Source organism: Oppia nitens, unplaced genomic scaffold (genome assembly GCF_028296485.1).
Source record: "Oppia nitens isolate AA-2021 unplaced genomic scaffold, nextdenovo-longstitch-racon4-pilon3 scaffold4_pilon_pilon_pilon, whole genome shotgun sequence".
Classification (NCBI taxonomy): domain Eukaryota; kingdom Metazoa; phylum Arthropoda; class Arachnida; order Sarcoptiformes; family Oppiidae; genus Oppia; species Oppia nitens.
Window position 1 is genome coordinate 1,623,374 of NW_026533232.1, and position 14,240 is coordinate 1,637,613.

The following is a 14,240-nucleotide window of genomic DNA, read 5'->3' on the forward strand; positions in this document are numbered from 1 at the left end:
AGTAATAAACTATAAACTACCATGACATTATAAACAATCAAACAATTTAAGTAAATAATATAAATTTATTTATTTTCTATGAAAAAATATTAGTGTAAATAAAAACTAAACATTAATAATAATAGTAATAATGATTACAATAATTTTTTTTATTCAATTATATAAGTTTATATATTAACAATTTTGTGAAGTTGTAATAAATAAATAAATTCAACATGAATTTTGTTAACTATTTCGTTTTTAAATAATTTAATACATGAATTAAAATATTACATATATAATATATAAATAATAATAATAACATACTGTATATAAAATAATAATACTTAACAAAACAATATAAATCTCATGAATTATCGATATATCAATGTTTGCCAAATTGTTTATCTTGTTTGGCATAAACTGTAAAAACAAAATTGTAGGACAAATCTTTACCGGTCTAACCATTACAATACTACTGGCCTTTCTATTAAGTATACCACTAACCTGTGTCCATACAGCACACGATTCGCTTATGTATGTCATTAAATTTGGTACATTTGTCCTGAGCTTATCGCTAACCATATCCTATATAATGGTTCGTCAACGTAGTCAACGAATATTCAAACTATACGACCAAATGAAACAATACAAATACGACTATCAAACTGTTGACAATCTTAATCAATATCTACGTCTACTGTACAGCCTATTTGTCTACCTGTTCCTAGTGCTGGTATCATTGCATATAGTCAACAACGATGATCTATTGGATCAACTATTTCAGATAGTTATTGTACCGCACAGTCTCGTCAAGCGTATGATAATTGTCGGCTTTCATTGGGTCGGTTGGCTAATGGCCTGTCAGGTTATCTACTTTGAATTTCATAGTCTATATCATGAAATAATCCGAAATTTCTACCAGAGTCTACTGACCCGACAGATCGATCATTTGAATCAACCGTCGGTCGACATGTTGGTAGCCATTGAACAACACATACATTTGTTTATACATTTTCAGACCAATATTGACAAATACATAGCCGTATTGTTTCATTTTATTTTATTATCACATATCGGTGCCAATCTATTGTTCCTATCGAGTACTGTCCTATTCTATCGTTTCAAGCATTACTATGTATTTGTTTTAGTTATAATTGTACTATTAGTTCATAATTTGTATTTTATTGTAACACAATTATTATGTATTTGTAAAAAACGATTTACAGTTAAACAGATTACGGATTTGTTGGGCAAATGGCATCAATTTTCCGACAATCTGGAGGTCAGTCTTGAAATGGATGTCCTAAATGCGACACTACATTGGTTTCAATACAAAAAAGTTTATAATTATTAGCGATTATAAAAATTAATTTGTAATATAAATTATACAATTATTTTACTTAAATGAACAACAATTTTTTAATATTATTATTTTTGCACAATATTTATGTAAATTAATATACCGGTCTAATAATCTATTGTAAAAACATTAAAAATTATTTTGTATGCTATTTATAAGTTTGTTACAATTTAATTGTAATATTTATCAATATATAAATAAATATATATAAATACTGTAGATTATAAAATTTTAATAATAATAATCTTATTAATAATAAATTGATCGTTTTTTATAAACTGATATTATATTAATTTCTAGTGCTTCATAAATAAATATTTTTATAGATTAACTGAGTATTTAATTTTAAAACCAGTTGAGAATGCTAGAAAGCATTTCCACACGAATTCCTAATCATAATTAAAAATTAAATTCAGTATGATAAAATAAAATCAACTATAGTTATGTAGAGTATCAAACGATTTAGTATGACAAAATAAACAACTATAATCATGTGGGGTATCAAATGATTCAGTATTACAAAATAAACTACTATTTTCCTAAAAAATAAACTTAAAAACGAAAAAAATAAAAAATCAATATTCAAAAAAATTCAAAATTTTTTTAATTAATTTTTGGACACCATTTTCTTCAATTTCCTAAAAAATAAACTTAAATAAGAAAAAAAACAAAAAAAAATTCAAAAAAAATTTGTAGCGGAGTGGATTCGAACCTATGTCCTCGTGGGACAGACAGACCGACTTATAGAATGCATATACGTATTCCTTTCAGGAATTCGTGAAAACAAAAATATTGATAATACTGTAGTATTTTTATTACAGTATTATATAAAAATATTATCAATTGTAAATTACTAGACAATATTCTAGCTTTACTACTACTACTACTATTAGTATTAGTAATAATATTTTTTGATTATGAAATTATTTTTAGTTCATTTAATAAACAAAAATATATTTGTTGGGCAATATATGTAAATATATTGACCACTTTTTATTTAGTACTGTAAGTATAACTTTCATAATTTATTGATTAAAAAATAAATAATAAAAACTCAAGTGGGTATAATTAGCAACCCTAATTAGTTTTATTTCATTTAAGTAAAATAGATTTATTTATAACATTTTTTTCAGCTATTATATTACTGCTTAATTGCATTAAGGATTACTAATGTTTATGAATAAAGAAAAACTTAACTTAAATATAGATTTTAAAAAAATAAATATCTATATATTTAACGAGAATTACAATATATGTTATTAATATATCAATTATATATTTAATATTATATAACTAATTATTTTTCATCCTTTTTCTGTCATTTACACAATAGTCTTAACTATCATATTATTGCAATTTAATTAGTATTTTTAACTTATACTATACTGTATATACTACTATATATCACTAAATAAAAAATATTAGTTTATGAGAATAATTATGAATATTTTTTAATACTATTAATATTATAATCATATATAAAAATTTTAAATAAATTATTAAATAAAAATTATTTTAAAGTACAATATTTTAATAGAAGTTAAAAATAATTGCACAAAATAAATATACTGCAAGATTTTTTTTTTATTTTTAAAATTTTAAATTTAAATAAATAATTAATTATCAATTAACTTTTTTTTATTAAACAACTTTCTTATACTACTGGATATAATAAATAGTAATGAATAAGATTTCTTAATTTGATTAGTTTGACATTAGTTTAATTAAAAAAAAACTTAATTTATATAAAATGTATAAAATATAAATGTAAAAATAAAGCTTTTTATGGTTATTCATTTTTATTAATAACATATCATTTTTTGAAGATTACTAAATATTATTTTAATATTATATACAGATTATTATAAAGTATTAATACTATTAAAAATAAATTAAAGTTTAATACTATTTTTTAATATTTATACATAATCCTATTGTTTATTATATTGTAGAATAATATTATTTTTAATAATTTTGTTTGTTTTATTTTAAATTTTAATAATTTTTTTAATAAATATGTTATAAAAATCAATATATATTTCATAAATCGACATTCATATAATACTATATATAGATAATTATTATAGATTCATAAAATATAAATCAAATATATTAATTTTGAAAACAAATAATATTATTTATATTAAAAGTATCAAATGTTTCATAAAACAATTTAGTTTAAATTATATTGATTATTTTATAGTTCAATTATAATTAATTTAAAATAAATAAAATTAAAAATGATTATATATAAGTAATTTTATTGATTTGCATAACATATGATATTTATAAGTTTATTTATTACATATTTATGATGAGTAAGCAAAATAAAACATTATATTTTCACCAAATTATCTAATATTTTTTATCAATGATATTATTTCAATACTATACAATTTAATTAATCGTTTTATTTTATTATTACTACAAATAAATTTAATATAAATTAAATAATACAACTAGTATTAATAATATAAAAAAATTATTGTATACATAAAATATAAAATAAATAATTTTTTAAGCATAATAATTTTATTAATAAATAATAATATTTATATTTAAAAAAAATTAATTTAAATTATATTAATCATATTTAATCTAAATTTTGATAAACTTATTTAGTTCATAATATTTTTTGATAAAATAATAAATTATCAATTTTCTAGACTATTAATATTAAATAGTAAATCAATTTTAGATTTTTACATAACTTATTATATTTATATTAATAAGTAAGAAAAATTTGTTAGATTTTGATCAAATTATCAAATATTTTATATAATGAAAATAACAATTTTACTTATATTTTGAAAATTTTGTCTAAATCTATATCTAAATCTATATCTAAATCTAGAATAAATCTATTATATATACTGTATATCGGTATATAAATATATGTATATATATATAATTTTATATATATTTAATATTTTATATACAGTATAATTTTAATTCTGTATAAATTTGAAATAAAATAATAAATCAAATTGTTATATATATAATATTATTGTTATTGATATATTGCTATTTTGTTGCAATTACATAACAATAGTCTCTAATTTTTAATAAAAATAAAATTATTTCTTTATAATGAAAAAGACTAATTTATTTTTGTTGACTCACATTTTTTATTAAATAATGATTAAATTAAATTATTTGTTCAATAAAATCTAATATTTTCATCAAACAATATTTCATAGGAAAATAGTTTATTAAATAAGTTAAAAGTGAAATATTTTTAGACTATTTCTTGAAAAAAATACTAAAAATATGAAGTTTTGAGTGAGTGAGTGAGTGAGTGAATGAGTGAGTGAGTGAGTGAGTGAGTGAGTGAGTGAGTGAGTGAGTGAGTGAGTGAGTGAGTATGTATGTCTAGTGTGTGTGTGTTAGTGCATGACTAACATGTTATATAATAAAAATGCTTATTACTTATGCAAAATTCAATTAGCTCTTAAATTATTAATACATACATACATACTGTATCTAATTATTGTTATTTATATTTGTTTTTAATTTTTAAGAACAATTTTTTTTAATGCAACGATTTTGAATAAACATAATTTTTTTCTGTTATTTAATCAAACAACTGTATAAAAGCATCTTTCATATACAATATATACAATGATAAGTAATATATTATTGAATCAAATATAAGTTAACAAAAAAAATAATAAAAAATCTAAAAATAAACATTTTATTCACATTGAATATATTTGAAAGTTAATTACAATAAATATATACAATAGTAAATGAATTATAGAAATTTTATTTAGTCTATTTATTGACTAAATAATTTTAGTTTTTAATTTTTAAAAATGTAATTTAATTTAGTTATTTATTTATATTAACTTGATTGATTTATTAAATTAATTTTAGAAAATATAGTTAATTTAAAAAAAAAAATAATTATTGATAATCTTATGATATATTATCGAAATGCGATTATATAGTTATAAATAAACTATAATATTAATATTATGTTTTGCAAGTAATAGTTAAATATTTATGTAATATCAGTATACAGTTTATACAGTGTATAAAAACACACTAAATATTTTAAAGCAAAAGTTTTAAAAAATTCAGACATTGTGTTAAACTACAAACTACTTACAAATATTTACATAGTATTATACTATTAAAAATAAAAAGAGTATAATTAAAATTTTATGTCTTTTTATGCCAATTTAATTGAAATATTATTTATTTATTTATTCAATGAATATACATAATTAATGAATTACTTAAAATCATTGAATAAATTTTTGTTAATATTTAGTAATATTAATCTACATATTAATTTTTAATAAAATGAATGAATATAATAATTTTATACAATAAACTAAAAAAAATTGGTATATAAATAGTTAATAATATATACATAAGATTACATAAAATAGCATATTTAAAAATAATATATTATTATCTGTTTATATATAAAATAACATAAATAATAATTATTAGCATAATAGTTGATCGATAATGTTAAACGAGTAACATAATATAATTTATAGTATTTTTTTATTTATTTTTTAAATATTATATATTATATTTACTAAATTTAGAAATTAATTATAAATGTTAATGCAAATTTTAATTAGAGTTAATTAGTAAAAAAATTGTTTCAATGTTTTTTTTGTGTGCTTAATATTACTAACAGTACTACTGTACTGATGATTAATTAATTTCCGTTAGTAAAACATTATTATCAGATTATATAAATAAATTTATATATTATATAAGGGTTACTATGAAAACTTATTAAGATATATATAGCTAATAGTATACCTGTAAATTACAGGCTGTAATAGTTTTAAATTAAAGCAATATAAATGTTTATAATGTTATCTATCATATTACCTATGGTGTTATTATACTAATAAAAATTTCAACCTCTATTAATGTATTAGTTTGCAATTTTCTAAGTAATTGTTTACCTAATGGATTTAGACTGTAAGTTAATAATTTGTTTTTTCTACATTATATAATAAAAGGTATATATAATAAATATTAAAATGTAATTCTAACGATTATTTTATATTTTTAGACACAAGAAAATAAAGTTTAACTGAAAATAATAATACAAAATTTTTTTTTATTTTATTATTATTTTTCCAATCTTTTATCTTATTAATATTTATTTTTAACTTACAGTAAAATATTAAATTATATATAAATTGAAAATAAAATTTTATTGATATTAAAAATATAAATTTATAAATAGTTTAACTAAAATAAAATAAAATTAAAAAAAACAATGAGAAATACATCAATACAATCATCAACTCGTTTATTATATAGTTGTATATTAACGTGTCTAGCATTTTGTTTTGTAAGTAAATTTTATTATTATTATTATATTAATATTTAATAAATATTTAATAAATATTTCAATAAATAATTTCTATTTATTCTAATAGAATTATAATTTTAATATTTATTTATATTTTATTCAACAATTATATATTATTAAAAACTAACCCAGGCACTATTTTTGGAGGCATTCTATCCCGAATGGATTTATATGATATTTGTTGTATTCAAACACAGAGATGAACAACAAATTGAAATTAAACACAAAATATTTTTGGCACTCAAGAGCACCGGATTTATTGTGGGAACGGCAGGTAATTATTAAATTATTTTTTTTTAAAATATTAATGCTTTATATGTACTTAACTAACTAAATTGTTTGTTTTTTTTAAACTTTAAAATTTAATTTTATAGTTGCTGTCAGCTATAGATACCTGAGCCGACAGCTAGTACTGGCCGCAGCATTTGCTACGATAGCCATATTTTATACGGTCATACCGCTGGCCGGAACACCCGATGCTCTATATTTCTTTGGGTTTACTATTGGTTTTGGTTCCAGTGTTCTACTGTCGGCACTGTATGTCTGGTCAGTTGAGCTCTGGCGAGGCAGTCGTGTACCGGCCGTTCAAATAATACAATTAGTCTATAACGTTGGTTACATCATATCGAGTGATCCGTTATATGAGTTTCTATTGAAACAAGAGATCAGTTCCGAAATACGGATCGATGAGGACACGGATGTCAGAACTAGGCTTATGAAGCCCAGGTGGGCCATCGGTATGACTATGTTGATCGGTATGTTAGCTATTTGTATATACTTTATCATATCATTATATAAGTTGTTTTTTTAAAATATTATTACTAACTTGTTTTGTAATCTATTTCATAATTTCCTGTTTTCAATAATATCAGTACCAATAATATTGATAGTTTTGTACTTTGTGGCACCGTACAAAAATAATACCGGCGCCGATGATGATGATGATAATAATGACAAACGTAATGGTCAAGGTGCTATTAATTATGATAATAATGATGATGAAAAAATATTTGACGATCTCGACAGCACCGGTATTATTGTTCGGGCATTGTTTGCACTATTGTTGGCACTGTTCGCCATTTGTGAGGTAATGCTAATCGCCCGGTGCACCGGTTTCTATGGCAGTTATCTCAGATCACTTCCGCTTAACTTATCTCTGGATGTGTCATTGAAAATGATTAACACTATATTGTATGTAATGACTGCCGGTTCGCTTATCAATCTACTGTTACCTATAATCAGGTATAGTAATAATAGTAATAGTAATAGTAATAATAATAATAACAGTGTACAGTATCTTATTATAGCATACCTGTTATTATTATTATTATTAATCATAAATACCAGTATAATATACTGATAACGAATATATGCAATAACACTATTGTATTACTCATTTAATTATGAAAAATATAGAGTTGATATGAAATACACTGTTGGCGCACATCTATTTCTTGTTACTATCGGAGCCATACTACAGTTCCCGGGTAGGACATCCCTATCGAGTCTATGGGCATCAAACGTATTTCTAGGACTGGGCTATTCGGGAATGTTTGCCAATGTTATTACATATGCCGAACAATATATGTCAATAACAGATACATTATTTTCACTGTTTTTGTCAATGAAAGGACTGGTAGGTCTGGTACTGCCGTTCATATGTTTCAAAGTACTGGCCGACGACCAGATCGTTGTCTATACTGTCGTCCAATTTCTTTATGTACCGCTTTCTCTAACAGCATTTGTGGCCATTGTTTTACTAGTCTATAGACATAGCTATCATAGTAGCGATGAATAATGATTTCGTATTTTGAGATAAAAATTCATTAAAATTACTTAATTTATTATTTATTTATAATACTTATATTTAATTTATACTAAGTTATGATATTTACAATAGTAAAATATGTTATTATATTTTTAAAAAAATAATAATAATACTATAATTGTATTTCAACTAATTTAATATTTATATAAATATATTACAGTATTCATGATGATAAAATTATTAATGATTTAATATAAACAAATTTGATATAAAATTTTTATAAAAATCAGTCATTTAGTGAAATACAATAGGATATCATATTTCAAATTTATAATAAAATATCAAAAAAAAAATATCAAAATATTATAAAATTTTATATCAAATTTGTTTATATTAAAATCATTATATATTTTATATAAATACTGTAATATATTTATATAATTATTAAATTAGTTGAAATACAATAATTTAATAGTTTATTATTTATTTATTTTTTTTTGTTGAGAGGTCCATCAATTTTTGGGATCAATCATTTAAATAATATAATTTAATTTAATTTTTCTTATATCATATTTGTATCATGTTATGTTAATAAAATTTACTATTATTTATAATTAAAATTAAACACATATTTAATTTAAGATTATTTATATTATAATAAATTATAAATTATTAACTATTATAAACTATTTATTGCAAAACTACTACAGCATATTAAATAATAATTGATTAATAAATTGATTAATAAATTGATATACCAATATAGTATGTTATTTATCAGCATTTAGTATATATTATTATGAGTATAACACACACGCACACACACACACACACACACACACACATACATACACACACATACACACTAACTATTAAAATTTTTAATTTATTAATTATTTTTAATAAATTGTTAAAAAGTCAATTACTTTTTTCTTGATTATTTTTATTATGAAAAATTATTCTAATTTTTTTATATTAATTAACAATATTTTTATGTATACCTGTAATAGTATATAAAGTAATAAATAATACTGAAAATAATACATTTTAAATATATATTAAATACACTTTAAATACATTTTTCTTATATTTCTTATCAATGATATATAAATAAAAATTATTTATATTTATAAATAGTATTAAACACATATTTTATGTGTTATAAAAAATTAAATATTTTTTTGGGATAAATTATTTTATTATTTATTCATGTATAGTATATACTATTTACTATTAATATTAATTAATCAATAATAAATACAATAATAATTCTTAATAATAATATTAATAACAATAAAATTAAACACTACTGTCAAATTTTAACATTAAAAAAATAAATAATAATAATCATAAATTGTCAGGGTAATATCAGATAACCTAATCAGCTAAACACTGTAACTGTTTAATACATTTACATTAAAAATTAATTATAAAACAATACATTACAAAGCATTTAGTGTATAATAGATATGTGAACACAATTAATGTATTGAATACACCAACAAAAAACTGTACACTAATACAAAACAACAAAATAAAAAACAATAAAATAATAAAAACTTTATTTGAGTATTATTAGTAGTTTTTTTTCACTAAAACATGTTATTTAATAAAATTGTAGCTAAATTTTTAATTATTTATTAAATTATAAACTAAATAATTACCAGTATATTCATAAATAAATGTTTTTCCAATGAGTTTACATAATAACAACGGGTTGTTAGTAAAGTCGGTACACTTTACATACAATGGCCAAAATGTGACTGTCGTGTCCACTGTTATACTATTGTTTACTGCAGTTATTTACGTAAGTATATCATATAAATAAAACAAAATTCATCTAGGAAACATTTTATTTATCAAAAAAAAAAAAAATAAATTCAAATCAAATATAAATGATCCTAGTCCATGTTGTATACAACATTTGCGCCCAATTGGTTTTACACGAAATACATGTTCATTACCAATATATCGGCATCGGGTTCGGCTAATCGGGCCTTTACAACACTAGAAACTACCGGGTTTACTGTGGCCAGTATCGGTAATTATTATTATTATTATCAACATCAATTTTATTTATGAATTTTAACATATATTATAATTGACATTACATATATATTAACAATTATAATTGATTATTTAAAAAACATTTTTAATTTATAACTTTCAAATTATTTTATAATATATTATTTGATTTACTTACACTGGTTAGCTAACATGGGTATATCTATAATAGTCAGGTTATTATATACTAATTGAATTTGTTAATCATTTTATCTCATCTCTATATAAAAATTAAAGTGTCATTTAGCTACCAGTTCATCAATAGACAGCTGGTGTCGGCAACATTTTATACCCTATTCACTGTCTCATGTTTGCTGATACTTTTATCCAACAACGAAGTGCTTCTCTATGTACTATCGGTGCTCATTGGACACGGATCTGCTATCTACTACTCAACTGTCACTGTCATTGTTGTCGAGATGTGGCGGCGCAATACTAATCAACGACTACCTGTGCTCCAGATATTACAACTTTGTCTATCTGTAGGCTATCTGTTATCCAGACATGGAGTGCAGCCGTTTCTTAATGAGCTTATGTTTAGCAGCGATACCAGTGACGACCAATTGCTACTATCGCTACAATATTTATTATATGGCACCTGTATTTTATCAGGTAATACCACTCACACACACACACACACACACACAAGTACCAAAAAACTTGATAAATATTATCATACAATTATCATATATTAGCTCCGGTACTCATGTTTGTCGTCTATTGTTTACAACCCGATTCAAAAGTATTGTCCTATTCTATCGTTGGTTATCCTAGTGATCAATCACAGGCAGCACCGGGAGATCACTCGACAACGACGACGACGACTGGCAAACAGTTTAATACTAACTCTGGCCGTAAAATACGACTACTATTTGCCGCACTGTATGTCAGTTATATAACGTTTGAGTCAATGACAACAAAATATGGTTTTGTTTATCTAATATTTTCGCCGATCGGTATCACCGAAGATGAGTCGTCAACGATATACACTGTCAGCTCAGTCATCTATACACTAGGACTAGTACTTAATATTGCATATCCATACCGGTATATCCATATTAAAAAAAACTACTAGTTATTACTATCAGCGCTTATCTATTGAAAACTTAAGATATTGTTTATTATCTATTAATAGTTTCACTACAAAGTCAATCATAACCTCACATTTCGCTATCATAATTATCGGTGCCGTACTACAGGTGCCGGCACGACATTCACTGGCCTGTGTATGGTTGGCAACACTGGTCAAGTCACTGGGATTTTCAGCCATGACCTCATCCATACTGACCTACATCGACGATCACCTGAACCTAACTGACCGGTTATTAGCATTGTTTCTATTTGCCAGAGGATTGGTATCACTAATCGCACCGGTAGTCGTCGAGTTTATTGTCGAAATTCATTCAGTTATGTTTGTCATCACAGAGTTATCGCTACTGTTCCTATCGGTTGTACTGTTTTTGGTGATCAGCAGCTCATTGATTGACAAAACCGACTATTATAACAGCAAACAACAACAATATTATAGTAAAAGACATTTTGTTTGATTTTATTTATTTATTTATTTATTTATTTATTTATTTGTTTGTCTTAATCTAATAATAATTATTTAGTTTATTTAAATTTTTTTATTTACCGGTAATTAAATTATTTACCGTTAGTTTGTTTTGTTTATAAAATTTAATTGAATTTTATTGAATTTGTGCAATATTTAAGCTAATTATAACAAAATTTTACTGTGATATTCATTTTTATTAAAAAAAAACATTTTTGTTATTAATTTTATTTAATAGCTAATTATCATTATTTATTATAATAAAAAAAATAAATATTAAAATTATCTATTTATAACCGTTTTGATTTTATTATTGTTGCTAATAATAATATCTTATAAAATTTTGTAAGTATAATAAAAAAAATTTAATATTAATATTTATTAAATAAATTTTTAGTATACTTCCTAATATTATATATACTTACTGTATATTATGTATAAAGATAATCAATTTTAAAAATAACGCAAAATCTTTCAAAACTAAAATATTATATAATAATAAATTATTATATCGTATATAGACTTTATATATTGTATAAGATATGTGAAATTATTTAGTAATATAAACAATAAGAAAAATAAATAGTATGAAATAAAATAAAAACTCATAAAAAATTATTTAATTAAATAAAAACATTTATTATATATATATTGTTTTCTATCCAATGTCAATGTTCAGCATAACGTAAATAAAAGTCAAATACAGTAATACAATGTTTAATTTTATACATTGAAGTCAAACAATGTTATTAAACTTTTCAAGTTATTATTAAATAAAATCAAAAAAATAATTATAACAATATTAGAATCAATGGCTAAAATGTCATCTATTAGTTTACGAAATGATCTGGACAAGTATCTATACACACAACTATTGTTGGCAATTGAAGTTGCTTATGTATGTATACAGTAAATGATTTAGTAATAATATATTATATTATAAATTTTATTAATTATATAATTATAAATTAAAACTCTAGGGTATTGTATACTCACTCTATGCACCCGATTGGGAGTATTTATCAAAATGTTTGGAAACTATTGGATCAGATATGATGAGACAAATTACCCGACAGTTTACAACAATTGAAACTAGCTCATTTATTTTTGGAACAATAATAGGTTTTTATTATTTTTAATTATTTAAATATAAATTATTATTTAATTATATTTTAGCAATATTTTAAATATAATAAAAACATAGTCTAATTATACCCAATTTATTTACAGTACTATTACTATCAGAGCGTTTCAATAGACAACTTTGGGTTAGCCTATCATTTATACTGTTGACAATATTTTCGGCTACTATACCACTGACGACACAAGTGGTCACACTGTATATATGTGCCGCTATGATAGGCCTGTGTTCCGGTATATTTGTTACCTATATCTATGTATGGGGTATTGAACTGTGGACAGACAGTCGACTGCCAATCGTACAGATATTGGAACTGTGTTTTGGTGTTGGATCGATATTTTCAACAATATTGCTTAGGCCTACAAAATCACCTGTCTATTGGCGCACCTTCCTAATTGGCGGTATCATTATTATTGGTACTATTATTAACTTAGTATAGTATATTTTACAATTTTTAAACATGCTAATTTTTGGGGAAAAAATAATATTCATGAATCATTTATATATAGTTCCGATAACTATGACTGTACTGTATTTTTTGAAGCCATACAAAAAGTCATATAATATCAACAAAACACTCAATGGGTTGTTCAATGAGGAAACACCAGTCGATAGTAAACTGTTTGATCGGCCAAATAGTCAGCAAAAAATTGTCTGCCATTTGTTTGCACTGTTGTTTGCCTTATATATGGTCAATGAGACAATATTTATGAAGTTTGCCGTTAATTATTATCAACGATCGCCGTTGAAACTCAATGGCGGAGAAGCCCAGGACATATACTCGGTGTCCATTGTTTTGTATACACTCGGTGTGGCCATCAATATAGGTCTCCCATATCTGTAATGTTATCTTTTATTTAGCATTTTATTTCATTTACTGTTTTATTATTTATTTATTTTTTTGAATTCATATTTATATAAGTTTACAACTGAGAACCATACTGTCCATGCATTATATTATCTCAACAGTTGGTACATTACTACTGGTGCTGGCGCTACAATCAATAGAGTGTCTATGGA

General features: G+C 22.6%; 2 protein-coding genes across 2 annotated transcripts; both read left to right on the forward strand.

The window, feature by feature from the left end:
• Positions 1-6,617: 6,617 nt before the first annotated feature.
• Positions 6,618-8,490, forward strand: LOC128960083 (uncharacterized). Its single transcript, XM_054306154.1, has 5 exons — positions 6,618-6,671; positions 6,825-6,966; positions 7,067-7,447; positions 7,565-7,934; positions 8,109-8,490. Exons 2-5 carry the CDS (start codon positions 6,864-6,866, stop codon positions 8,488-8,490), a joined length of 1,236 nt encoding a protein of 411 aa, XP_054162129.1. The 5' UTR covers positions 6,618-6,671; positions 6,825-6,863.
• Positions 8,491-10,162: 1,672 nt separating this feature from the next.
• Positions 10,163-14,064, forward strand: LOC128960084 (uncharacterized). Its single transcript, XM_054306155.1, has 7 exons — positions 10,163-10,267; positions 10,366-10,501; positions 10,762-11,136; positions 11,220-11,571; positions 11,660-12,051; positions 13,310-13,621; positions 13,730-14,064. Exons 2-7 carry the CDS (start codon positions 10,369-10,371, stop codon positions 14,062-14,064), a joined length of 1,899 nt encoding a protein of 632 aa, XP_054162130.1. The 5' UTR covers positions 10,163-10,267; positions 10,366-10,368.
• Positions 14,065-14,240: the final 176 nt, after the last annotated feature.

Excerpts from the sequence above, each read along its gene's own strand:
- LOC128960084 (XM_054306155.1), top strand. The coding sequence starts at position 10,369 with ATGTTGTATACAACATTTGCGCCCAATTGGTTTTACACGAAATACATG. Across the intron at positions 10,502-10,761 it reads GTTTACTGTGGCCAGTATCG|TGTCATTTAGCTACCAGTTC; the intron begins GTAATTATTATT and ends TAAAAATTAAAG. Across the intron at positions 13,622-13,729 it reads GCGCACCTTCCTAATTGGCG|TTCCGATAACTATGACTGTA; the intron begins GTATCATTATTA and ends ATTTATATATAG.
- LOC128960083 (XM_054306154.1), top strand. The coding sequence starts at position 6,864 with ATGATATTTGTTGTATTCAAACACAGAGATGAACAACAAATTGAAATT. Across the intron at positions 6,967-7,066 it reads ATTTATTGTGGGAACGGCAG|TTGCTGTCAGCTATAGATAC; the intron begins GTAATTATTAAA and ends TTAATTTTATAG. Across the intron at positions 7,448-7,564 it reads CGGTATGACTATGTTGATCG|TACCAATAATATTGATAGTT; the intron begins GTATGTTAGCTA and ends CAATAATATCAG.